General features: G+C 51.0%; 1 protein-coding gene across 1 annotated transcript in view; it reads right to left on the bottom strand.

The window, feature by feature from the left end:
- Positions 1-915: 915 nt before the first annotated feature.
- Positions 916-26,495, bottom strand: part of HTRA1 (HtrA serine peptidase 1) — a 57,491-nt gene continuing 31,911 nt past the window's right edge. The window contains exons 4-9 of the mRNA XM_061403750.1: positions 8,915-9,109; positions 7,868-7,900; positions 6,179-6,293; positions 5,501-5,558; positions 3,046-3,141; positions 916-1,624 (exon numbers count right to left, since the gene is read on the bottom strand). Coding sequence (XP_061259734.1) covers positions 1,456-1,624; positions 3,046-3,141; positions 5,501-5,558; positions 6,179-6,293; positions 7,868-7,900; positions 8,915-9,109 — 666 coding nt within the window. The 3' untranslated portion in view covers positions 916-1,455. The remainder of the gene's footprint in view (positions 1,625-3,045; positions 3,142-5,500; positions 5,559-6,178; positions 6,294-7,867; positions 7,901-8,914; positions 9,110-26,495) is intronic.

Here is a 26,495-nt window from a genome sequence, read left to right as displayed (position 1 = left end):
GTTCTGCTACACCTCCACTTCACTTGGGCCTTTGACCTGCCCTAGCCTCTCTGTTACGAATGGATCGTCGAGGTCTAGCGGTCGAGGGACGGTTAAAGCTCTCAATCTACAAAACTGAACCTCCATCCTGTTCAAGTACCCACTCCTGATGACTGACCCTTAGAAAGCCTTCACCCTCTGCTCTGGTTGTAAACAGCCCCCTCTGTGATGTGTGCAGGCACTCAGGTCTGTGGAAATTCCCAAGCTCAAGTTTTCCTGGGTCCAGCTTCCCAAACTCCTGGAAGCTTTCTCCCCATACTCCTGGAAGCTTATCTCCCCAAACCCCTGGAGATAAAGGGGTCCACAGCTGCTTGAGGCTGTGTCTGTTCTAGGACGTGTCAGGGGAGCCCTGCTCCAAACCCTCCCAAGATTTAAGGTTCTATTTCAGAGCCCATGACAGCTGAAATCAGCTTCAGCCTGTACTTTCTAAAGACTCAGGACTGCTCTCAGGTCACATCCTGGTCTCCTGAACCATCTCCCTTTCAGAAAGAGACCTGGTCTCTCAGCGGAAGCTCTGGGGTTCCGCTCTGTGCTCACCCCTCTTCCTCAGCCTATGCCTCGCCTGGCACAGACTAGAGGCCCAGGGACTCTTTGCTGACTGATTGCATGATATGTGGGGTTGACAGCCTCTTTTTAGTTTGAAAAGCCCCAGATGCAAGGGCAACTGACTTCAAGCCTCTTTCAGGAATCCGGGGTGACGGGGCACAGTGTTCCCAGCACGCGTGAACCCCCAGGCTGACTCTGAAATAACTGGTGAGACCTCGAGCTCAACCCTCACAGACAACATGGTTTAAAGAGCAGGCTGTTGACATGATAATCGATTCAAAGAGACTGTAACCAGCTGTTCCCGGGAAAGAAGGACGCCAGGACGCAAAGTATGAACAAGTATTTTAATAACTCAAGTCACTGTGCTCCCAGTTCTGAAGAGATTCCTAAAAGAGGCAACTGTGGCCATTCCGGAAGCCAGCGCTCACCCTCTCGTTGTCTCAGCATCTCCCTCCTCTGGGTGCTGACTCGGAAGAAAGCATAAACACGCCCAGTACCATCCTGGCTCCCATGGGACCTTCCTCTTATCTATGCGTTACAGCAACAGCCTTAGCTGGACTAAGATGGTGACTCAGTTAAAGGGGAAGACAAATGCTGACTGTCCGAGAAGGGACGGTCCAAGCTGGCAAGAAAAAGCACACTGCGTACATAGGATACAGAAGGGGGAGCTTCTGCCTGCGGGTCTACAACGTTTTACATTGGCTTTTGCCTGCGAACTATCAAGAAGGGTTCTGCTGGCCAGTGTTTCTGCGGAACAAGCAACATGGCAGTCAAGTCTTGGGCATCCGGTGCCACCAGCCCCAGAGTCACCGAGCATCGTCCACTGGAGAGTTCTCTGAGGGAAACATGGAGTCCAGCTCATGCCTCTGCCTATGGGTCAATTTCTTCGGGAATCACGGTGATCATAATGTCTTCGTTGCCCCGGCGGACAACCATATTCAGGGTGCTTTCCTTCTTAATGACGTCGCTGACGTCGTTGGCGGAGACCACCGACTGTCCATTGATGCTGATGATGACATCGTTTTCCTTGAGCCCCCCACTGCAACACAAAGGGAAATATGATTGCAATGTTTCCACGTCTCCTGGTGCAGCCACCAGGAAAGGTGAGCAACTTCACCTCTACAGAGGCACAGTTTAGGACCCGAGAGCCCAGAGCAAACAGGGTGGGATGGTAGTTAACTTTTGTGAGAATGGCTTAAACCACCCATGGGTTGCATTATTGCCTTTTGAGGTTTTTGGGCCACATCAGCAATCATGTCCACTGTAGAAATGTGTGCGGGCATTTGTATGATCTTATCACAGACTGACTCCAAAGGAAGTGAGGACACGCCAGCGACCACGGTGGCCAGCTTGCTTGTCATGGGTATTACAGCTCTACGGTGCCCACAGGTATGGTTCCACTGTGAGGCACCGCTTTGCCTTATTGCTGCTGTAACCTTAACTCTTGTGTGTGACAGCATCAAATAAGCTGTTACGCACCTTAGTGGCCTAGGACAGGGGTCAGCAAAGTTTTCTGGTAAATGGCCAGAGAGGAAATATTTTAGTCTTTGCAGTCCAGATGGTCCCCATCACAACAACCCAACTCTTCCGTGGGAGTCCAAAAGCCACCACAAACAAAATATAATCTGCTGGGCATGGCCGTGCCCCAGTAAGATTTCATTTACGTAACACTAAAATTTGAATTTCGTATCATTTTAAGTGTCCTAAAATAACTGTTCTTAATTAAATTATTTCAACCATTTAAAAATGCAAAATCTTTCTGTAAAGTAATTATCCTTCAATAAAAAATAAATGCATTTTAAAACAAAAAATAAAATAAAAATGCAAAATCTAATCTTAATCCCAAAGCAGGCAGCAGACCAGATCTGGCTCCTGGGAACAGTCTGCTGGCCACTCCCTGGTCTAGCGCGTCTCCGTGGATATTATGTCCACATAGGCTATGGGACTGCAAAGAGTCTGACTCAACCGAGCGACTAACACTTTCACAGGTAATGAACCTGACTGTGGGTTGAGCAACTTCTTTCCCTGTTACTTTGATGCTCCCTGTGCTATTTTTCTAGAGGTGTGGATAAGTAAGGCCTGACTGGTAACAGGCATAATTAGAGAAGCCCTCAGGAAGAGATGCCTCTAGCAGCCTAGGCCAGGATCACTGCCTGAGGTCTCAGAGACACTGCTCCTTCAACCGTCTTTCCCCATCTAGCCAGGTTTGTCCCGGAGACTCCTAACAAGTCCATCTGATTCCCTCCTGAAGAGGACGTCTAGCCAGGAAGCCTCCTTCTGCCGACGAGCCCTGAGCTGAGCCAGGTCGGAAGCCCTGACCGGCAGGACGGACACAGATGTTGGACCATTCTGTCAAGGGTCCTTACAGTCACCTGAGGGGAGACGAAAAGAACAGTTCCCTGCCCCCTACCTCCAGGAAACACACGATTATCAGGAAAATGGAGAGGGATTCTAACTCACGCTTCTGCGGGGGTATCAGGAATTACTTCAATGATATACGCTCCTGAAAGCACATCGGGGAAGTCTCGGTGGCGATCCTTCAACTCTTTGGCTTTGCTGCTTGGGAGAAAGAACACCTGGATTAACCATTAAGAACAACGGGGCTCCCACAGGGCTTCTCTTCCATCCCTGATTCTAATGTCAAATTCCAATGTAAAAAAATCAGGTTTTTTTTTTTACTGTTGAAGTTTCCTTTTTATTATTATTTTTTAATGTTTCCTTATTTATTTATTTGGCTGAGCCAGCTCTTCGTTGTGGCATGCAGGATATTTAGTTGCATCATGTGAGATCCAGTGCCCCGACCAGGAATCGAACCTGGGCCCCTTACACTGGGAGTGCAGAGTCTTAGCCACTGGAACAGCAGGGAAGTGGTCCAGTGGCCCAAAGTGGCAGTGCTCGAGGGAAGTGGTCCCAAATCCCTGGAGGGGCCCAGGGATTTTGATTCTGCTGCAAATTGCTTATTTCCTAGAGTCAAAGATTTCCTGGATGACAGCAAGAGAAACGTTTTAGCGTTATCATTTTTATTAATTAATTGAGAGTAGCTACCACTTAAGAGCCTGGTATGTTGCAGTTCATGGGGTCACAAAGAGTTGGACACACAACCACCACCACTTAAGAAGTCAGGACAGTGTAATGGTCGGCCTGCTTTGGAACCGCAGCCCTGACCCTTCCTGACTGTGTGATCTTGGGCAGTTGCTTAACCTCTCTGTGCCTGGCTTTTCTCACCTGTTAAACAGGCACAGTGCCATGAGGTTGTTAGGAGGACCATGATCTTATCTAGATCTAGTGCCTGGTCCCGTGCCCGGCACTGAGCAAGCACGCGAAAAAGGGTGGGTGGGCTCCCCGTGACTAGTGACCACTGCCATCACCCACGTACCCCAGCTTTGACTCAGTGCTCCCCACACACCAGCAAGCCTGCCCGGTTATCCTGATCCCAGAGAGGAGAAAATTGAGGCACTCAGGGCTCAAGCCATCCCAAGGTCACAAGCCAGGAAACAGTAGAGCTGGGACAGGAACCCAGGAAGCTGGACCCCCAGGCCCACATTCCTTCCCTTCCCTTCCCTACATCCCCCAGGCTTCCATCTCTCAGAGTTCCAAGACAAGACCTGATGCACATTTCAGTCTTGGCAAGCCAGCTAAGAAAGGCACCACCATTTATCACACGTGTCTAAACTAATAGTTGTGTGTTCACAATTAATTAATTGCCCGTTAATTACAGTAATTAAGATATTAGTATTCATATCAATAGGTTCTGCTCTTTGCCGACTTAACTTCTAAGAGTTTCAACCAGGCCCTTAGGTACCAAGACGCCTACAATCACACCAGGTTTTTTCATCAAGGTTCAAACACCAGTATGTCATGCGTCTGGCAGCCACATACCGCAACTTTCACCAGCTCGGGGAAAACAAGCCCATCAGTCATGCCGCCCTGCCTGGCATTCCAGGAGCCCCAGCCCACAGGCGGCAGAGTTAAAGAAAGGCAGGGCGCTCTGGGGCGCTGAGGGAGGGGCTTAGGGCACTCCTGGAATGTGGGTTTCAACAGACCAGGTGGGGAGAGGCAGGCGTGGAGGGGGGGGCGGCGGGGGGCGGGGGGGGGGGGCGATGACCAACACCTGGGCTCATCAGGCCTGCCTTCAAAGAAAAGCGTGGGCTTCCCTGCTGGCTCAGCCGGTAAAATGTCTGCTTGCAATGCGGGAGACCCAGAGTTCAGTTCCCTTTCTTTTCTTTCTTTCAAAGAAAAGCAGAATCTTTCAGAAGGAAGGATCTGCTCAGAACCCCAGAAACAAACATGAAGGATAAAACAACACGAAACAAAGTGAAGTCGCTCAGTCATGTCCGACCCTTTGTGACCCCCATGGACTGTAACCTACCAGGCTCCTCGGTCCTTGGAAATTTTCCAGGCAAGAGTACTGGAGTGGGTTGCCATTTCCTCCTCCAGGGCATCTTCCCGACCCAGGGATGGAACCCGGGTCTCGCGCATTGCAGGCAGACGCTTTACCATCTGAGCCACCAGGGAAGCCCATGTGAGGCCAAAGTTAATGGCCCCTCCTCTCTTTCCTAATGTACTTAAATCAGACACTGAGCTGTCTCGAGGCAGAATAAGGTTTCTCTTTTCAGGGTGCCCGTGAGAGTCCTCTGAAGTTAGTCTGTTTTAAATTTAAGACACAGGGACATCCCTGGTGGTCCGGGGCTAAGACTCAGAGGTCCCAGTGCAAGGGGCCCTGGGTTCAATCCCTGCTCAGGGAACTAGACCCCACACGTGGTAACTAAGAGTTCACGTGTCACAACTCAAAGATCCCACGTGCCACAACTGAGACCTGGAACAGCCACGTAAATTAAATATTTGAATTTTAAACAAATAAATATTTGAATAAAGAATTTAAGACACAGACAGACACAGACGTCCCGTTACCGACCTGGGTGTGAGTGACATCATTCGGATGCCGATATACTTCTTCTTGGTGATGGCTTTGCCTGGTGGGACCACAGAAGGAAGCAGAAGGTCAGCCCAGTTGGCGGCTGTGCCAGGGACACCAGGAGCAGTGGGGTTCCATCCCCCCAGTTTGTTGTGTAGTCAGGGCCATACAGGGATGCTCTCAGCTTGTGGTTCAAATCCTGATTGGGACCCTACCTGCCTCCTCTCTCCCCCAGGTAGAAGGTAAACAGCACACCTGACAGGGACCCTGTTGAGCTTCAAACCCCCAGCCTGACATTGAGCAGAAGAGTCACTAAACATTTGTGGACTGAATGAGCTCCTTGAATCTCAGTTTTCTCATCAGTAAAATGGGACTAAGTCCCACCTGATCAGGCAAAGGGATTGAATGACATAATGAATAATACAGTGAAATGATGTACAGAAATCACCCAGGATCATGCCTGGTACATAATAGACTGAACCATATGAAACACGCATGATCACAGGCCAAAAAAACAGTCAAACATCGATGACCTAATGACATGCATTCCTTTCCCTTCTTGATAGGAAAGGTGTGGCTGACCTTCAGGGGGTCATTTTCCCTGCCCTCCAGTTGCTGAGGGGTAGCCAAGCCCCAGGCCTAAAATCTCTGGTGGGCTGCCGGGGGCGTTTGCTTTACCTTTGGCTTGTCGGTCATGGGATTCCGTTAGGAACTTCTTAATCTTATCAGATGGAATTGCAAAGGAGATTCCAGCTGTCACTTTCAGTGTGTTAATTCCAATCACTTCACCATCCTGAAAAGCAAAAGGCAAATAGCTTGCTGAATCCAGGAAGATTCACCCCAAGATACCCACCGAGAGAGAGTGGAGAATTTGCATGGAAGGAGTCTTGGAGCTTCTTCAGAGATATGACTGGGGTAGGAGGAGCCGGACGGATGGGGCTTCTGCGTCGCAGAGCGAGAGGCCTGACTTGTGCACAGCATTAAGCTAAGCTGAGCAATGGAAGAATCAGTACCCACTGGACTCAGGACTGAGTGATCAACACAATGAAAGCACAGCATCAGAAAGTTTCAAAATGTACAATTGCTCCTTGGGCAGGGAATACATGTCCAAAAGCCCCAGAGTCCTACTAATATATAGCACAGGGAACTCTGCTCGGTGTTCTGTGGCAGCTGGGATGGGAGGGGACTTTGGGGGAGAATAGATACATGTGTATGCTTGGCTGAGTCCCTCTGCTGTCCACCTGAAACTATCACAGCATTGTTAATCAGCTCTACTCCAAGATAAAATAAAAGGTAAAAAACAAACAAAAAAAAACCTCAGAGACCTTTAGGTGGCTATCCACACCTTCCTGCTTCTCCCGTTTCCAGGAGTCTCAAGATTCCTCTGCTGACATCAGGGAGGAACCATCCAGCGCTCAGGGTGGACAGACTTCACCACCAGGAAAACAAACCCTCATCTCCGAGCAGCCTCGGGGATCTGGGAGAGGCGGAACCTCACAATCAAATCTCATTTCCTCTGCTTGTTGAAAACCAGCTTTAAACCGTGGAGGAAGCCAGTGTGTGTGTTTCTATTCAAGATAAATTCACGGTTTAGCGAACACCACACCATAGGAAACCATCCTGGAATAATAGGCTTGCCTTGTGCCATCCACCCATTATTTTGAACACTAATCTTAAAGGTTGTCCAACTTGGGCTTAGGGGGAAAACTGCCAGGAGTGGGTAAGTCACTCCTTGCACACTTCCCGTAGCACTGGGAATTCAGTCCCCAACTCTGAGAGACCGTCCAGGAGGCACTGCCCTCCTGGGCTTTGCTAAACAAGACGGCTTAGGTTTCATCACCTGTAAATGAGGGCTGGGATAGGGGACCCTGAGCTGCATCCTGGCTCTGACAATCTGATTCAAAGGCTTCCCTTTTCATGTTTAAATAAAACACAAACTTAGGTGACATCTTTGTGAGTGGGGTAACTCCTCATTCCAAGCCAGGTCTTAAGGGAGGGTTCTGGCCAAGACAAAGCCTGTGGATGAGCCAAGCCAGCTCCTTAGGCAGCTGGGGGGCAAGCCAGAACTGCTGACACCTTCAAAATAAAGACTGGCTCCTTTAACTGGTCCTGGATCAAACCTGAATTCCAATGCCTTTACTTGTAACGTGGAGACACAAGCATGTCCGCTGGCATAGTATTTCCAATCCAAACACCAGCATGCCTTACTCTTTTCAGAAAAGATAAGAAGAGACATTTGCAAGGTACAGTACAGTCACAGATTTCAATTTGAACGGATTAGATAATATGCTTTGGCAAGTTCATATCTGAAAAGAAATCAAAAGGGGGGAAAAAAAGACACGTAGATAGATTTTTTGAAAGCCTTACCAGGTTTACTAATGGGCCTCCAGAGTTTCCATACTGAAAATAAGCAAAAATTAAAAGGTTATGAGTTTATATCATTACATGTTCCCATCTACCTCCCTCCCTGGCAGGCCCCTGAGTGCAAATTCTTTCCTGAGATTTCTTCCTATCTACCTAATATTTTGCTGGCAAAACAAAGGACCTTAACAGTTTTCAGAGAGTGTTAAGTACCATAAATGGGGTATTTATATATTGATATATATATATATATTTTTTTTTTTTCTCCAAAGCCCAGAGGTCAACAACAAATTCCCAAAACACCTAACACATCTTCCCTCTCTCAACAATAAGTTGGCTACCCACTTGCTTAGTGTCGCGGTCTTTCAAATCTGTGCCAACCCCCTCCACGTCTATGTGACCCCTACTTTGCTGCTGGGCCTGAAAATCCACACCATTTGCTCTATTTCCATTACTTCATGCAAATCACAAGAAGGTTTGGCAATAAAGCCTACTAGAGGCAGCGAGTGCACAAAACACGCTGTGTTTCTTATTTATTAGACAGATGGAGGGGAAAATGCTTTTTGAGAAACGTCAGTCCTAAAGGGAAATAGCTAAAGTGGAAAAATGTGACTTAAAATTAAGATTCCACTGATGAGACTGTGTGGGACAATCCCTGACCTCACTGGACATCGAATGGGCTGGCCTGGTGCTCAGACTGTGCGCCCCAAAGACAGCGGAAACACCTCTGGGGGCTGCAGAGCCTGTGCGTAGCTGAGCATCCCTCCTTCCACAAGGTTGCACAGGCAGCTCGACCCAGGGGTGGCTGACCGGGGCAGGGCAGCGAGGGGATGGAGAACTCCTCCGGGCTGCAGACTTGGGCAAATCTCAAGTGCCCGTCACAGGAGTCCCTGGAGACTGCCAACAGGCTGAGGACCAGCCCTTCTGCCTTGTCTGCTTTAGGGGTTCAAAAAGACCCCATTGGAAGCACCATGAGGATCCTGAGTCCAGCCTGGTTCCTGACCCCAGCCCAGCTTCCCAACTGCAGCCCAACCCTGCGGCACACAGGCTCACGTTGATGATGGCGTCTGTCTGGATGTAGTCCATGTCCGAGTTCCGGAGCCCCAGTTCTTTGCCACCACGCTGGGTGGTGCTGACGATCCCCGTGGTGACCGTGTTTTGAAGGGAAAACGGGCTTCCAATGGCGACCACGAACTCTCCCGGCCGCAGCTCCGAGGAGCGGCCAAGCAGTAGCACGGGCAGCTTTCCCTGGAAACACAAAGTTGGCGTTGCTGCGTTGGGTTAAGTGAACAAAACGGGTAAACGCACGGATGTCACAGAATGCCAGGCACTGGGGGCCGCTCGTATTCACCAGGCCGTGCAGGAAACCGAGGTCAGGCGTGACCTCCCTTCCCAGCTGAGGACTAACGTCCCTCCCACTCAAGATAATCAGGGCAGGTCAAGTGCAAGCTGCCGCCACACGCCAGAAAAAACATGGGATGGATACTGGAGGCCAGCCAGCTCAGGGTCTCAGCACATCTTGAACCTGTCAGCACAGATTTGCTCTGAAACCTTGAGGCCAAGAGACAGAGTGGGGCGAGTATAGGATTGGGGCAAGCCCGACCGCAGGCATGGTAGAGAGTGAAGTCCCAAGGAAGGATCTAGAGCCCACAGCCCCAGGGGAGAGGAAGAGTGGATCAGCCCCCTCTTGTTGTAGGCACGTCTCTCCTAGGTCTTGAAGAATCAGGAGCTCTGAGGGATTGGAGCTGCCCTGACTTAGTCCGGGGCATCTCTGTGCTAATCCTGGTGATGGGCAGAGGTGGGGTTGGGGACAGCAAGGCATCCAGGGCCACTGGACACCAAGACCCAAGAGGTGGGCTCTCTCCTCTCCTGGTAAAGTCCTCCACCACCATCTCTGCTCCCGCCGCCCCTAGGCGGGCTGATTAATCCAACAAAGCCTGCTTGATCCCCAATGACCTGTGAAGGCCAGTAGAGTCAGGAGCCCCAAACTACTCTTCAAACCAAAACCAGCTCGAGTCACAAGGGCTGAGGAGCACGGGGCTTCCATCCTGGAGAGCTCTAAGCTCTCCTCCCTTCCTCCCCAGAGCCAGGCAAACCTCTGAGTCCCTCTAGCATTTGCTTCCTGAGTCAAAATGAGCAGCTGCTCCAAGCAACGGGGACCAGCCCAGAAAGCAAAGACCTGGCCCAGGCCTCATGCTAATTGTAATGTAAGAGTCCTCATGTTTGTCCGCCTCGAAAACGAAGCAAAGAGGAGAGGAGGCTGGGAGGGCGCGGTGGGTGGAAACCAGCGGTTATTTCAGCATCGCCTCTGCCAGGGACGGAGCAGAAACCAGCTGATAGGATGGGGAGGTCACCGGGCCCATTTAACAGATGAAGAAACTGAGGTTCCAAGCAACTGGGTGACTTGAGATAGGCCAGGGGCTTAAAACTACAACACTGAACCCAGACTCTCATCCACTACAAAGGTACTGAGCCACAAAGACCCCCTCTGACCCCAAATAAGCAAGATGCTGGTCAGGAACACGTTGGATCAGAAAACTCAAGGGCTTCCCTTGCACGGTTCAGATAGTAAAGAATCTGCCTGCAGTGCGGGGGACCTGGGTTCAATCCCTGGGTTGGGAAGATCCCCTGGAGAAGGGAATGGCAACTCACTCTGGTATTCTTGCCTGGAGAATCCCATGGACAGAGGAGCCTAGAAGGCTGCAGTCCATGGAGTCGCAAAGAGACACGACTAGGCAACTAACACACACACAGACACGTGAAAAATGATGTCCCTCAGATCACAGATACTAAGAGGCCTAGAAGAGCACCACAGTCCAGAGCTCAGACCAAGTGGCCTGATTAGATGGTGGCCGGACCTTACAGCCATTCTGGTCCTCAGTGTTCTGACCTGGAAAACGGGAATGATGCAGTTCACTGATCTCATCGATTTGATGTGAGAATTCAGTGCCTTGGGATCGGAACAGCTCTGTGAATGGTACCTCATGTAAGTGGGGCATGGAAGCATCAGCTGTGTTACTGTGATTAACGTCAGGGTCTGCGCAGACTCAGTGGGGGAAACCCCACCAAGTAAACTCCCACAGAGTAGGCCATGTCTCCCAGCCCTCACCGTCCCCCTTCCGCACCCAGAAGGAGGCTGGGGGCACAGGTCTGCCCTGACAGTGACACTGCCCTTGTGGTTCCCCGAGGCTGAAGTGCATGGTCCTGCTCTGGAGTGGGGCAGGCCTGCAAGCCCCCACTCCTGAGCTCATCTAGAAGTGCGCCAATGAGCTCAGCAGGGCCTGTTTACCCTGGGCCCATGCCAGCTGCCTCTGCCAGGGATGACTTCATCCAACAGCCACAGGGGGTGAGCGGACAGGAGTCAGAGCCGGTGATGAGCACTCGGCCACCCTGGGGGAGGCCTGCCGGATGACACTACCACTCCTTCAGGATCCAGGGACAGCCTTCAAAGCTGGGCTGGAGGGCTGAACATGGTGGTCATGGCTCCTGGGCTGGGTTCTCCAGTTGCTTTTCACCAATTTCAAGGCGAGAAGTCAAGTTCAAACCCAGAAGGTGGGCCCAGACCACATCAGTGCAGCAGCAAGCCGGGAACCACATCAGAAAGTTGCACGGGAGGACTCACCGTGGAGTCTTAATTAGCATCCACTCATCTTCCAACGCTGTCCCTGCACCTCCACCCCTAGGAAAGGGGGCCAGACCCAGGGGGCCACATCACAGTGGGTTTCGAAGGAAGAGGGGCCTGAAGACAGCGCTCCCTGGAACTCCTGTCTCTAAGTCTGAGCTCAGAGCCAGGGGCCAAGGAAAGCAGGCAACGCTGTGGGGAGCAGAAGCCGTACGGATGGAGGAGAGAGCCCCCGGGAGGAAGGAGAGAATCCAGGGCTCACGTACGGCTCAGGTCAGCTGCGCTCCCTGCAGAGGAGCAGGCCTGCAGCCAGGAACGGGGCCCAGAGGACCCCATGTACCAGCTGGGCTCCAGTGCAGTAAAGTCACTCACTGGAGTGACCACACAGGCTGGGACCAGTGGACACCAGTGATACAAGCCCAGAGTCTCCCCAGGGACCACTCCTCACTTCAACACAAAGGGAAGAAATTCAGCTCACACGCGGTCACTGGGCCAAACCTGCACGAAAGGCAGCACTGGGTGTCACCTTGCTTAATTTTTATTCACAGAAACATCTCCTAGATTCTAAGGGACAATCATAAGACAGAAATAAGCAAGCGGACATATCTTTAGGGGGATTCTTAGACTATGAAGCTTGGACTGATGTGGAAGGAATGATCTTTTACCCCTCAGGTGACAAAGCCCTTTTTCACAACTGCCTTGGCAGTTAGTGCATATTTTTCCCCATTTTACAGATGTGGAAACTGAGGCTCAGAGCCGAATTGACTCCTCACAGCTCGTAAGCAGCCTGGCTAAATGAGAGAACAGGCTTCCCAGCTCTTAGAGCTTCACTCCTTGTCAGTGTTAATCTGAATTCTAATTGTAGGAAGAAATCTTTGCAAGGGAGTGACAGGGGCTGGAGATGTGGGCCAGGCCAGATTTACAGCCCTTCAGGAGGTCAGAATGCCTCTCATGGGCCATTTGGCTTCTGCTCTCCGCAGGTGCCGGCTGGTCCTGCGAGCGCCAGGCTCTCCAGCCTGTTTTAGATACAAGAGGGGCTCGTTCTCAGTCTCTCTCCTCATCTTGGGCCTGTCTGCTCGGTGCAGTGATACCTCCGCTGGCCAAATTCCTACTTGGTAATTGAGCATTTTATTCCATAGCTGTCTAGACACACACTCCACCGGGGAACCTGGGGAAGATGCAATGCAGATACAGCGGGAAACGCCAAGACATGCCTCAGCCTTGACCTGGGGATGGGAAAACCCTGGGGCCCCCCCTCAACCCCCTCCCAATTCCCAGTTTAACCCTGCACTGCAGTCCATAGGCTGGTTCCCACGCCGCCCACATCAAAGCTGTCTCCAGGCTCCTGGCGGCAGACACTGTGTCTGAGCCTCGCTCTGCAGCGACCCGGCCACAGGCCATCTTGGAGATGCCAGCCTGGCTCCTGACAGCTGCTGCCCACATCTCATCACCTCACCAGAGCCTCACAGCACGCCTATGAAGCACAGGCACGGACATTCATCCTCCACTTGGCAGGCAGGAGGAGCAGAGGGGAAGGAGGAAGAATGGGCAGACGCACAGCTCCCGTTCCTCGTCTTCAGGTTCTCCAGCCATTGCAGGGGAAGGTGAAATGCAGTCAGGCACGGAGCAAAGCAGGAGTGGAGAGCTCGTAGTGGCGAAAGCTCAACCCTGAGGCTCTGGACCAGAGCCAAGCAAGAACCCTTGAACCTCACCAGGAGAGCCTCATGTTATCCCAACCCCTCCAGCACAAAGGGCATCCCAACGTGAGTCCATCATACTGCCCGTTCTCAAGGTCATGCTCTTGCTGATGAGAGGGAGGAGGCTGGGAGGCCAGTGGGAGAGGCAGGAAGTCTAAGTTGAAAGGCACGTGGCCCTCAGCCTGTAAGTGACTCACTGGTGCTAAATGAGAGTCAGAGTCAGCAGAGTCAGCAAGAGGGGCTGGAAGGGAACACGGATCCCCCGGGTCATTGGCCATGCCACCCAGGTCGACGGAGAAACAGCCCAGACGAGGGTGTCAGAATCTTGCATGTGGACTCCAGACGCGCCATGTCCGTGTTAAGTCACTAATGATAAGCCGTAAGCAGGATACAAATGGTGTGATAGATTTACTGCTAAAGCATGGAGGCATGTTTTATTGCTAACACATACATAGCATGATTAAAGAAGGCTCTTACCATTCGTTTAGATGACAACAAACGAAGGACCCACAACCAGCAGGCCTGGCAGTACCCCTCCCATGAAATAATGCCTACACTGAAAGAGAACCTTCTCAACAAGTATTCACCAAGGGCCAGGCCTGGCACAGGGATCACAAAAGATAAGTGAAATCCACCTGTGCCCACCAGGCTTACTGTCTGACGGGTGGGTAGACACACAAATCATCAGGACACACAGCAATAAAAAGAGCTAAAATCCATCTCCCTCCCCTAGGGCCACTCAGCAGAGAATCTTCCCTAAGGGCTAAATATAGATCAACACTAAAAAATGATTCGAGTGCATTAACTAGGTTTTTTTTTTTTTTTCCAGCCGCAAGTAAGAGAAAAACCAATGCAAATAAAATAAACATCCACCTGCTCAAGGGCAGAGCGGTGCGAGGACTGATCACTTCCAAGGCTCAAGGGCAAGGGCGAGAAGCAGCTCCTTCCTTCCTTCCAGCTCATCAACGGCAGCCTTTCTCACGGCCACAAGAGGGCCACCATCATTCCAGGCAGGACATGAAGATGTGGCAACACCAACTGGAAGTAATAGGCTCTTTGCTCCCTTGTGTGTCTCTTCAGAAGGGCTGAGCGTCTAAAAGGGCCCAGCACATTCCATTCTTCCCTGGCGGTCAAGGTTACCCTCAACCATACTTTGGTGGGGGCTGGGGTGGTCATGGCCCCCATGGCTGCCTTAGCCCCTCAGGATTTGCCTGAGTTAGGTGCTGGGGCGGGGGTGTCAGGAGTGGACCGAAAACAGACTCAGGGCTGTGCCAGCAAGACGGAGGAGGGCTTCCTGGTGGGTCACCATCAGTGTCCACTGAAGCTTAGGGAAAAAATGGTTCCTTTTATAGTGGTGATCCTAATACACGTCTGAAGAGGGCTGCAAGTATATATTGCTTCAGGCGGATTTGTGGGGAGTGGAGGGAGGAAGAGGAGAAGGAATGGAAAGCATTATTTCAAAGGAAAGCAATGATCACAAAGTGCCAGGACTGTCAGCGTGAGATACAAGTGGCTTGTAGACAAACCTCCCCCTTGTCCGCATGCCCTACCTGCCTCATGCTCTGTCCTGAGGGCATGAGAAATGAAGTACTTCCTGCCATATCAGTAGACAAGGATGCCACAGTCATCAGCGGTTGCAGCCCTCTAATGTGAGCTAGAGAGCCCTAAGGGCACTCAGGAAGGAGAAGGATACCAGCCATCAGACTGCAGCCACTCCCTATGGTGAACCCCAAGGCAGCTCATGATGTGAAAAAAAAAAAAAAAACACAGGAAACACCCAGGATGGCAGAGATGCATAAGAAAGGAATGATTTCAGTGAGCCCAGATTCTTGCTTCATCCCATACATAAAAAAACACTAAATTCCCTAACTTGGGATATCTGGTTTGCTTTTATTAACAATAATCTTTTGATGTGAAGACTTTGCTGTTTAGTTGCTAAGTTGTGCCAGACCCTTTGTGACCTCATGGACTACCAGGCTCCTCTGTCCTCCACCGTCTCCTGGAAATTCACATCCATTGAGTCAGTGATGTTATCTAACCACCTCATCCTCTGCTGCTCCCTTCTCCTCCTGCCCTCAATCTTTCCCAGCATCAGATCTTTTCCAATGAGTCAGCTCTTCTGCTGATACTCAAGGTTGTGACAACACTAACTGGAAGTAATAGGCTCTTTGCTCCCTTGTGTGTCTCTTCAGAAGGGCTGAGAGTCCAGAAGGGCCCAGGACATCCCATTCTTCCCTGGGGGTCATCAGCCACCATCTGGTCACAAGGTTACCCTCAACCATCCTTTCGTGGGGGCTGGGGTGATCATGGCCCCCAAGGCTGCCTTAGCCCCTCAGGATGCGCCTGAGTTAGGTGCTGGGGAAGGGGGGCATCAGTCCTTCCAATGATACTCAGGGTTGATTTCCTTTAGGATTGACTGGTTTGATAAGTAAGACTACCTGCCTTTTGTTGCAAAACTTCCATATAATCTGGCTCTTCTCCTCTCCTCCGAGCAGTTCCCCCAGGATCACTTGAGATGCTGTCTCCCGGGACTGAAGTCCTAAAAGTTCCCACCCAATAAAACGTAAGTCTCAGCTTCTAGGTCGTGACTGTTATTTAAGTCAACAGGCAGATGGGACAGGCATCGTACCCAGCCTACACACCAGGGGACCAACGGTCCCACAGCTGATGGCAGTGATCTCACTGAGATCGCAGGTGTTCTCACCAGTCCCCTCTGCCCACTGCCCAGATGCAGCAGAAAAGAGCTGCCAGTGCCAGACCTTCTCACAGAGCAGGAAGCGGGAGCAGAGATGACACACAACAGGGCCGTGGGAGAGCTGAGGGCAAGTCAGAACAGAGGCGAGACTGAGGGAGCTGAGGCCACGCATCCTCAGGGTGAGGACCCCGGCCACACTGCTTCTCCCAGTGGGAGCCCAAGTTACACTCAGCCAAGCCCGGGCTGGGCGTGGAGGCAATCTGTGGGGCACCACTTGCTTCGTGAGCCCTCTGTGTGGCCTGGCCTCCCCCTGCAGGGTCATCACAACTCTGATTCCTGCAGGAAGAAATGGCCTGTGGTGAGCAAGCGCCCTGCCTATGGCTGGCCACAGGCTTATCCCCCAGCATCCACAAAGGGTGGTGCAGAGTGAAGACACAGACACAGACACACACACACAGACACACACACACACACAGATACACACACACACAGACAAACACACACACAGACACACACACACACAGACACACACACAGACACATACACACACAGACACACACACACACACGGCCACCCTCGGTCTCTAGATAGACTGGTAGCACAATTTCCCAGGGAGCAGGACATCTGTATTAACTCACTCTGACCTTGGGTCACTCGACAGACTTCTCTGGGTTTCAGTTTGATCACTTCTAAAATAAGGGAGTTGAGCCTGGTGATGTCCAGGGTCACCCCAGCTCTGACAATTAGGGATCTTTCCAGAAGACCTGGTAGATTTCCAAAAAACCTCTTAGCAGCCAATGGTTAAATTGGTGAGGTCAAAACAAGCCTCAGAGCCCTTAATAAATCTCTTCTCATACGACTCCCCAAAGGGGTCAGATGATTCCTGCAGACTCTCACAGCCCAAAAGGAAAGGGGATTCCTGGAATTCTCCAGACGCTGGCTCAGCCAGTAATCATCGAGAGCAGACCTCAAAACAACGATCCATCAACATTTCAGCTTCTGGCCACCCTGGGTTTTGCCTAAAAGCCCTTGAGCGCTCCTCTCATTGCAACCTCATTCCCCAAAGCTTGGAAGGAAGGGCCATAAAACAAACCAATAAAACTAAAAGAAAAATTGGCAACTTTTTTTTTAACCTCATGACGCAAGCCAACGACTTCTTTCTCTTCCTTGCAGAGTATAAAGTGCTCCTGTTACAAAAATATTTTTGTTGCTGAATCTGCAAAAGCCACCATGTCTGCCAGCTGCCCAGCACATGCATTTCCAAGGGGCTGAGGCTCACAGGCTGGTCCTGTGTGTCTGATGAAATTTGCTTCAAAGGCTGATGTTGCAGGAACTGGCTGAGACTCAACTAAGTGATTCAATGTGGTCTTCTGGAAGCAGTTATGCTAACCTTTCATTTTCTTTAAAAAATATGCAATGGGAAGAAAAGGGCACGTACCCCAATCACAGCAAGGAGCGGTGCCACTGAATTTTTGTGCTTCCTACGGAACGGCAAAGTAGACCATAGAATTCAGGGGGATGTCAGCAGCTAAGACTTGCCTGAGACATGGGGATCCGGCAAGGAGAGAAGTGAGCCCAGGAGGGGCTGAGGGACAGTGGATGAACCAGGGCTCTGCTACATAATTTTCAGGGCTCAGGATGAAATAAAAACGTAGACTCCCTTGTTCACAAAGTACATAAAAATTACCATTAAAGGCACTAAAATATAAGGCTTTTTTTTTTCTTCTACATGCTCTCTCTCTTCATCTGTCTTGATGTTTTTATTTGCTGTTTAGTGTTGTGCTCCCTGGGGCACGAAGTTGTTCATGGGGTGAGTACAGACCCAGAGCCTCAGACTCAGTACTCTGCTCACCAGCTACTGGACAGACCCATGCACTGTGCCCAAGCAGGGACTCAGAATTTGAGCCAGCCCTCTCCCCACCCCAAGGGCCCACTGCCCCAACCCACAGAGGACAGACTACCCCTAAGGATTCTGCAACTTCCTTCGGCACCAGGTACCTGGATGGGGTGGGCAGGGCTTGGCCCTGCCTTGTTGCCGGCAGAAAGAGTCATCTATCTGCTGCCCAGGATGCTGCAGGGTATACGTACCCCATGTCTGTATGCCCTGGGGGAAGGAGGGTGGCTGTGACTGCCATGTGAGGCCAGGGGTCCCAAGAGCCAGAGGAGCAGGGTAGCCAAGAACCCGTCCTGGGGAAGTGGGAAGGCAACAAGCAAAGTGGGAAGGCTCCAAGCACCCAGCATATACTCCACTCATCAGACTTCACTTACAAAGCACAAATTCAAAGATAAAACCAAAATGGAGAGGGCATCCCTGGTGGCTCAGTGGTAAAGAATCTGCTTGCCAGTGCGGGGGACACAGGTTCAACCCCTGATCTGGGAGGACCTCACATGCCACAGAGCAACTAAGCCCACGTGTCACAACTCTTGAGCCCAGGAGCCAAAACTACTGAAGTCCTCGGGCCCTAGAGCCCATGCTCTGCAACAAGAGAAGCCACTGCAGTAAGAAGCCTACGCCCTGCCATGGAGAGTAGCCCCCTCGCCGCAACTAGAGAAAAGCTCTCGCAGCAACGAAGACCCGGCACAGCTATAAATAAATATATAAATAAATAAAATCATTAAAAAAAGTAAAAGAGACCTCAGAGCATTAATTGGAGAAGGCAATGGCAACTCACTCCAGTATTCTTGCCTGGAAAAATCCCATGGACAGAGGACCCTGGTAGGCTATGGTCCATGGGGTCACAAAGAGTCAGACATGACTGAACGACTTCACTTTTCAGAGCATTAAACCCTCAAGCAGGGTTCTCTTCTGTGAATGCACAGGTCCTGTGCCCATAAAGCAGCGGTGCCAGAGGAGGAGGAGGCGGACCAAGAATGAGAAGCTTGGGATTCAGATCAGAGAGGGCAGAGGTTATCAGTGATGACAAGGTCAAGGGTACAACCAAGGGAGGGGGTGCTGCAGCAAGCAGGTGAGTCGAGAGGCCGGGCCAGGAAGGATCTCCTACATGGCACTGAGATCACAGCATACACAGAACTCAGAAGGACAGTGTCATCAAGTTATCACCATCTGTTTCCACAAATTGACATGTTATTGTTGCTGTACCGGGAGGGGAGGAGAAGAGGTGCGATGTGCGAGGTGGCAGGTGGGGGTGACTGGAATGGGGGGCGTTCAGGTGGGACAGATAAGAGAAGTGAGGGAGAAGGAGGGAAAGAGAGGAAAGAAACAGAGGATGGTTATGGAAAAACAAAAGAGAGAAAAAGCAAATCAATCAACGTAGTCCTCCTCACTGTTTACGCACACCTCCATAATGTTTAGTCTCCCTTAAGCTGTATCAAGAAACACTGGCATTTCAAAGATCCTCTTACTCTTGCTGTTTAAACTGCAAAGTGTCAACATTTTTATATGGAAGCCCAAGGGCCAGTGACTGTATATATTCTCTGGCATCAAGAGGAGGAAAAACATTGCCTCACTGAGTGCAACTTGCCTCTTCCATCTGCCAGCTCCTTAGCATCTATCCAGTGACTTCAAGTTGGCTAACACTGCTACAGTGGTGTTTGGCCAATAAATATTTATGAAAATCAAGGGATGTGAAAGTGAATATATGAGTGAGTAAACAAATCAGATCTTAAAAGATCCATCAGGATCCTAAAATTGGGATTAGGCCAATACTGGGGGTTTGCCAAGGCCTGGCATTTCAGTTTGGGTAACTGACTCTGGATGCAGCCTGGTTTTCAGTCGTCAATGAGGCTGCAGGCTTGGGGCTCAGGTGATAGGAGACAACTTATACCCACCAGTTCCACAAAGGGGTGTGGTCTCACTCTATTTGGTAGGTTCAGTGCTCAGCTTCTTGGTATCTGCTACGCTGAATTGAAGGCAGTGTGGATCCCTCCTACCCAGGACCACTTAGAGTGTGTGTGGCTCCAGAAGCAGGGAAGTTGCCCAGGATATATCATTTTCATATTATTTATTCTAAAAAAATCTTAAAGACGTATGCATGCTAAGTCACTTCAGCGATTCTATGGACTGTAGCCCGCCAGGCTTCTCTGTCCATGGGATTCTCCAGGCAAGAATACTGGAGCGTGTTGTCTTGCATTGACAGGTGGGTTCTTTACCTCTAGTGCCACCTGGGAAACCCAAAGATGTGTAACTTTCTCTATATAAAAATAATTTGGGTTGGTCAATGACACAGGGCTTATTACAATAAATTAATTCTTACATTTTCATGACATAAAATGGCAGCATAAAAAATATTCTAGCCACAGGGCCAATGGTTTCTATGAGTTGTCTGGCAGCCAAAGCAAAGAGGGAAATACCATGAGTCACAGGTTCTCATTATCAGATTGTTGTGCCTTGTTTAACAAAAGTGACTCATTAATTAGCACAATTATTAGAATAACCAGTCCTCAACTCACCAGAATGTCTTATTTATGCCTTTCCATGGAAAATGGTTGGTTTTAGGAAAGCACTTTTGGGAAACTACTTCCATCCTGCCATGAACGAGAGGCAACCAGCTCATTATGAACCCTCTGCACTTCTAGACTCTCAGGAAACTGCATAAGAAAGTGGAGCTTTCCAGAGTGCGACCAGGAACCCCAAGGCCAATAAGAGACATAGACAATATGCAGAGGAACCAGTTAACTTGTGTTCTGGAAGCCTCTAGTAAACTCACTGGGAAACAAGGTTGCACTTGTCCAAAGTCCACGTACTCAGGCTGGGCAGAAAGGGAAAACTAACCAACTCTAGGCCCCCGACTCTTTCCCTCAGCTGGCTCTGTCTGTTCTTCCATCTCAGTGTGGATGTTATCTGCTCAGATAAGCCGACAATACCTTCAGAGGGCACCCCAGCCTCCATGCCTCCTACTGCTTTCTCTGTTTCTTCATTGAACCAATCGCCGTATTTATTCCAGTCTGCCTGTCTCTACACCAAACAGTAAGCTCCATGGGCTTCTGCCCATTGCTTTTACATCTTCAACACAGTATTTGGTCAAATAGATGCTTATGTTAGTGGCTCAGTCCTGGCTGATTCTTTGTGACCCTATGGACTGTAGCCCGCCAGGCTCTCCTGTCCGTAGGATTCTCCAGACAAGAATACTGAAGCAGGTTGCCATTCCATTCTCCAGGGGATCTTCCCAACTCAGGAATAGAACCCAGGTATCCTGCATTGTAGGCAGATTCTTTACTGTCTGAGTCCCCAGGGAAGTCTCCAAAATAGATGCTTAATAAATATTTATAGACACCATGTATGAATAAAGAATAACAGAAACAATGAATGAATCAGACCTTAAAAGATCATTAGGATTTAAAACTAGATAATAATTCAGAATTCACAAAATTCCTCTCTATCAATGTTACAGAGAAAGAGGTTAAAACTAAAGCCTCTCTGCTTAATCCAGCAAGACCAAAGCATCTTCTTCAGAAGAAGCACAGTCCCCACAAGAGCAAATGAGATCAGCCTCTCTGCCCTTTCCCCTATGTTACTTCAGGCTTCACCTCACTTGGATCTAAAGAGCATATTTCAGTCCAAGCACATTTGGCTCCTCTAGAGCAAGGTGTTAATCATCTCACACTGGAGTTGGCAATTTTTTTCTGTGAAAGGTCAAAAAGTAATAACTGTTGGCTTCATGGACCAGGTGGCCTCCATCCCAACTACTCAACTCTGCCGCTGACCAGTAAGAGCAGCTGTAGACTCTACCAAAGCAAATGGGTATGGCTGTGTCTCAATAAAACTTTATTTGCAAAGGCAAATGGAGGGCCGGATTTGGACCGCAGGTCACAGCTGGCCAACGCCGGGTCCCAACACACTGCCACACACTAACAAAATTAGCGAATGGAACCAGTGCATGCCCTCCCCCTCAGTGAAGGGGACGTTCCCCATGGGACACCTACAAATTCAGTCCCAACAACCTGGGAACTGCTTTGCCAGAACCATAAATAATAGTCTTGGTTGAATTCCCTAAAGAGAAATCACCAAAGTGAAAAAAAAAAAAAAAAAAAACATTACCATATTAAGAGAAAAACATAGCCAAAGAATTTCCTTAACAATCAACTAAGTTCTTGAAATGGGGCCAGAAAACACACTAGGGCTCTGGTTTTTGATGGTTTGGGGAACTGAAATATTTTCACATTCCATGAGAAGCTGCAATCAGAACAACGAGGAGCCTCGTCCCCATGAGCCCCTGGGCGAAGGCCGACCCAGAGCAAAAATGCCGGCTTCCAATCCAGCATCTGGATTGATGTCATCTAATGAAATATTGATCTGCATCCCCCTAAAAATGGTAAAAAATCAATACAGTAACAGGAGCCTCTTAATATCGAGAAGAGTCTGCGGCCTCTGTAGCCAATGCAATGCCAGCCTCTCGGTTCAGAGAAAAAAAGAGGAGAGACCACAGAACGCCCAGGACAGAGGGAGTGGAGAAAAGAATTCAAAATGGAAAAACACAGAAACAAAATACCAGGGTAGCTATGGTACTGGGAGCTCCTGGTTACTTTATGAGGAGAAGTAACAGGCTCCAGAAGATGGGGAGCCAGGCCAGCCCGGGCCCTGTGTTATCTGATTCACTCTTGGACAAGCTCAGGCGGCTGAGTCAGCGCCTTCTGACAATCAGGTTGTCTGAGGAGAACTGGCTGGAGGCGGGGGCAGGGACGGAGGGGGCATGAGTCACGCCTGCACCCGCCGCTCCCCTCCCTTGCCACCGTCCCCGGGTCACCTGGACCCTCCTTGCTCCGAGAAGTCGGGGCAGGTCTGCCACCAGCAGGCTAGGCTCTGAGAGACAGGCCTGGAGAGAGACCAGAGCTGCTCAGCAGCTCCTGAGACTCAGGGGTGAAGGGTCTGGGACCCTCACTCTCCCAGAACCATGTGGGTTCTACATTTCACAGTCGGGGGGTGTCAGATCTTCTGGCCCCAGCAGCCAGCTCAACAGGAAAAGGACCCTCTGCCCACAGAGCAGCCCCCCAAGCCCAGAGGTGTCACCTTCAGCCACTGCAAACAGCAGTAGGTGGCATCTGGCCCAAACACAGTGGCGGACAGTCGCAGGCCTGGCCTGGAGGTGCAGGGAGAAAACCACTTCACAGGACAGGACAAGCCCACTTCCAAATATCCCCTGGGGTGCTGGCGTCAGGGAGAGGTGCCCACAGGAAACCTCACTGCTCCCAGGGCTCTGAGTGACCAAGGACCACAGAGCCCCCGGGGCCCGGCAAGACCACATGTTGTCCCAACTCCAGGAATCAGACAAACACTGGCCTCGTGGAGTCTGGGGTGGAGTCGGAGGTGCTGCTCTGCAGCCCGCCTGCTGCGTGCTCACCTCCTCCTCCGAAAGTGGGGAGCAGCCACTGCAGGAGCCCCAGCGCCTTCCTGCCCCCCACCCCACCCCCGAAGCCCACAAGCAGCCAGCCTGGCCTCCTCTGAGCAGAGGACTCTGAATTCATCCTCTGCACACGGCTGTTAAGCCCCTACAACAAGACAAGTGACTAAGACAGCTGTGGCCCTCACACCCCAGCAGCAGAGAGAAACTGAAATCCACAAGTGAACACGACAACTGGGAGGGAAATAAGAACAGTGGTGTGAGATCCCCTCTGGGGTTATGCATCCCCAGAGTGAGGAGGGGGACAGGGACATGGACCCTCCCTGGGTGGGTGTCAGGGAAGGACTGTCGGGAACAGAATTTAACCTGAGGCCTGAAGGACCGGGGCCTTCCCCAGGGGCTCAGTGGATCGGCCTGCAATGCAGGAGACACAGGTTCGATCCCTGGGTTTGTAAGATCCCTGGAGGAGGGCATGGCAACCCACTCCAGTATTCTTGCCTAGAGAATCCCCATGGAGCCTGGCGGGCTACAGTCTGTGGGGTCGCGAAGAGTTGTACGTGACTGTAGTGACCTAGCATGCACACACACTGAAGGACCGGAAGGTCACCTAAGGAGGAGCTGGAAGGGGGACACCCCAGGGAAGGCAAGACTCGGGCCCCTAGAGAACAGCCCTGCTTTGTGGGAGGGAGGTGGTGGGGGTGTGGAGTAGTGGGGGCTTAGCAGAATGGGGGAGGTGTAGAGAGAAGAGTGCAGGAGGGGAAAACGGGACCCCCAACAGGCTGGGTACACCTTCAAATCTCTGGTTAAGTCGTTAAGATTTCTCCATAAGCACAGAGAGAGTGTGAAGGGCTTTATACAGACAGACAGGACCCAATCTGAAAGTTGCAGTCCTGGGATGGGGTGGCAGGGCAGGGACGGGTTGGGGGGGCGGTACAGATGCTTTTCTCCTTCCTGTGTCCTAATCAACACAGCTGGAAAAACAGCTGCAACAAAAGTTACTTTCTTACCTTCTTCAGTATATCCCCAGTACTTATTTCTGTCCTGCACTCTGACCTAAAGAAACCAAATATGTTTCTCTCTCTCTCTCTTTTCCTGAACTACTCAGCAAAAAAAAGCTGCATGAACAAAACACAGCCTCTGGAGAAAAAATTTTTAAGTGTTCTGCACACACGGCCAGCGTCATGTTCAACACATTTTGAAATCCGTTTTTATCTGAGGCTGAACTAGTTTGCCCTCAAAGCTGCTTTCTATTAAACTGTTTGCATGCACACTGTCCTTCCTTCCTGCAGCTGGCACCACCTCCCGGGCCCCGGGCAAATGCTGGCCCCCGTCTGTGGCCCCGAGGAAAGGGCAGTGGAAAGACATGTCTGGGCAGGCAGGCTGCCTTTGGAGGGGACACCCTCCTGCTCCAGCTTGGCAGGGGCAGGCACCCTGCTCAGGGAGGTTCCCCCCAAAGGTTCTCCCCTGCTCAGACTCAGCAGGGGAAGTGAGTGCACACGAGCCCGCTCAGCAGTGAGGAGCAAAAACGCTCTTTGGTCACAAGCCCAGAAATGTCTCTGGCAAGCTCAAGCCGAGGCGGGTTTATAGAAGATGTGAGGGGGCCTTGAAGAATGAAACGGAAAGTAGGCTGGCTGATCAGGCTCTGAAAAGGCAGGAGCTCAGACAGCCCGGGGGTCCCTGGCGGCAGGGGCCACACGGGCTTCCTCGTCATTTTCCTGTGGTTGGCATCCAGTTACTGCTCCAAGCAAAGGATCTGCTTGGTCTGATGGATCCTGTGTCCCATAGCCCCGGGAGGGGGGGTTGTGCCATGACTGGTGCCCCCACGAGACTGTCCAGGGGGGACAGAAATAGATCCAGAAGGAGATGCTGGCCTCTGCGCCCAGAAGACGTGGGCAGTGACCACAGGTGTCTCTAGTAATTTCCATTCATTCACAGTGGCAGGAATAGTGCACTCAGGAAGGAGGGTCTCAGGGTTAGTGATGGAGAGCCTTTCACATGAAATCCTGGCACTTGGGGAGGAGATGGGCCCAGATTATAAGGCACCAAGTTAACCACTGGGCTGGTGTATGTGGGGGGCAGTCACCCCAGTTTCACTGGGTCATGAGCAAATGGCCCTGGGGAGACTGAGCCATGACCTCACATGGCAAGCATTCAGAATGAGTTCGATCCTCAAGTCCAAGTTTTGCTGCGTCTGTTCTGCCTCCTCTGAGATTCCCTGCTCTGTTTCTTGCTCCCGAGGTGACACAGTGCAGGGTAAGCTCACTGCCCCCACCCCCACCCCCAGCACTGCAGACACATTTATAAAATCCTGCGCTGGGGCACCTTAGTCTTCACTGAATCAAGGGGCTCCTCCCAAACTGAGCCTCATTACAAACCAGTCCCTGCCCCCCTCCCCTAAATAATCAATCCTCCGACTAAGGGAACAAAATGGAAAGAGCTGGAAGAGATGTTTTCACTCTCCCCACTTCCAACTACTATCAGCAAAAAAAAAAAAAAAAAAAGCAGTTTAGTCAGTGGAAACCAGTCTCCTGTGTGGGTGTCTGCAATTTAATATCCTTTCATTTCCGATTCCATTTTGCAAAGCCACATTAGTTCGACTTTAAATTTTCAAGCTCCTTTTTCTGGGGCTAGAAACTCATCTCAAATAGCCTGCTGCTGGCAGGAAGGCTAGCCTCCTGGGAACAGCAAGAGCCAGGTTAGAAACACCCTGCAAAGCTGGTCCATCAAGATAATCCACATCCTGCCAGGACCTGCCAGGGATGACAGGAGAACCCACTCTCCACCTCGGCTCAGAAGCTGAAAAGAATATCCCCCGGCCACAGCAGCTGCATGGGATGTGCCCATGTGTGCCAAACATGAAATTACTCAGCGGGAGCAGCTCACGCAGGGTCCAGACCAGCGCCCTGCCCGCACAAAGAGCCCGCACGGCTGGCTGCCTCCCCAGGGCTCGGGGGAGCTGAGTCCTGCGTGTGGCCACAGGATGTGCTATTCTGGCCAGCCTCCTTCCGGTGAGACTACCACATCCTGGACACCTTGCAAGCTGTATGATCCTACACCAGGGTGTGCCAGCCTCCCCGTGGGTTATTTAAAGCTGAGCCATCTCATCACACCAAAAGGTCAGGCTTCATCCCTCCCTCATGGTCACAGCTTGGGCACTCGGGGAGCCTGGCAGGCTTGCGTGTGTGTGCCCAGTCGCTTCAGTCGTGGCCAACTCTTTGTGACCCTATGGACCGCAGCCGGCCAGGCTGCTGTGTTCATGGGACTCTCCAGACATGAATACTGGAGTGGGTTGCCATGCCCTCCTCTAAGGGGATCTTCCCGA

The sequence above is a fragment of the Bos javanicus genome, chromosome 26 (assembly GCF_032452875.1).
Source record: "Bos javanicus breed banteng chromosome 26, ARS-OSU_banteng_1.0, whole genome shotgun sequence".
Lineage (NCBI taxonomy): Eukaryota > Metazoa > Chordata > Mammalia > Artiodactyla > Bovidae > Bos > Bos javanicus.
This window is presented reverse-complemented; position numbering and strand designations above follow the sequence as displayed.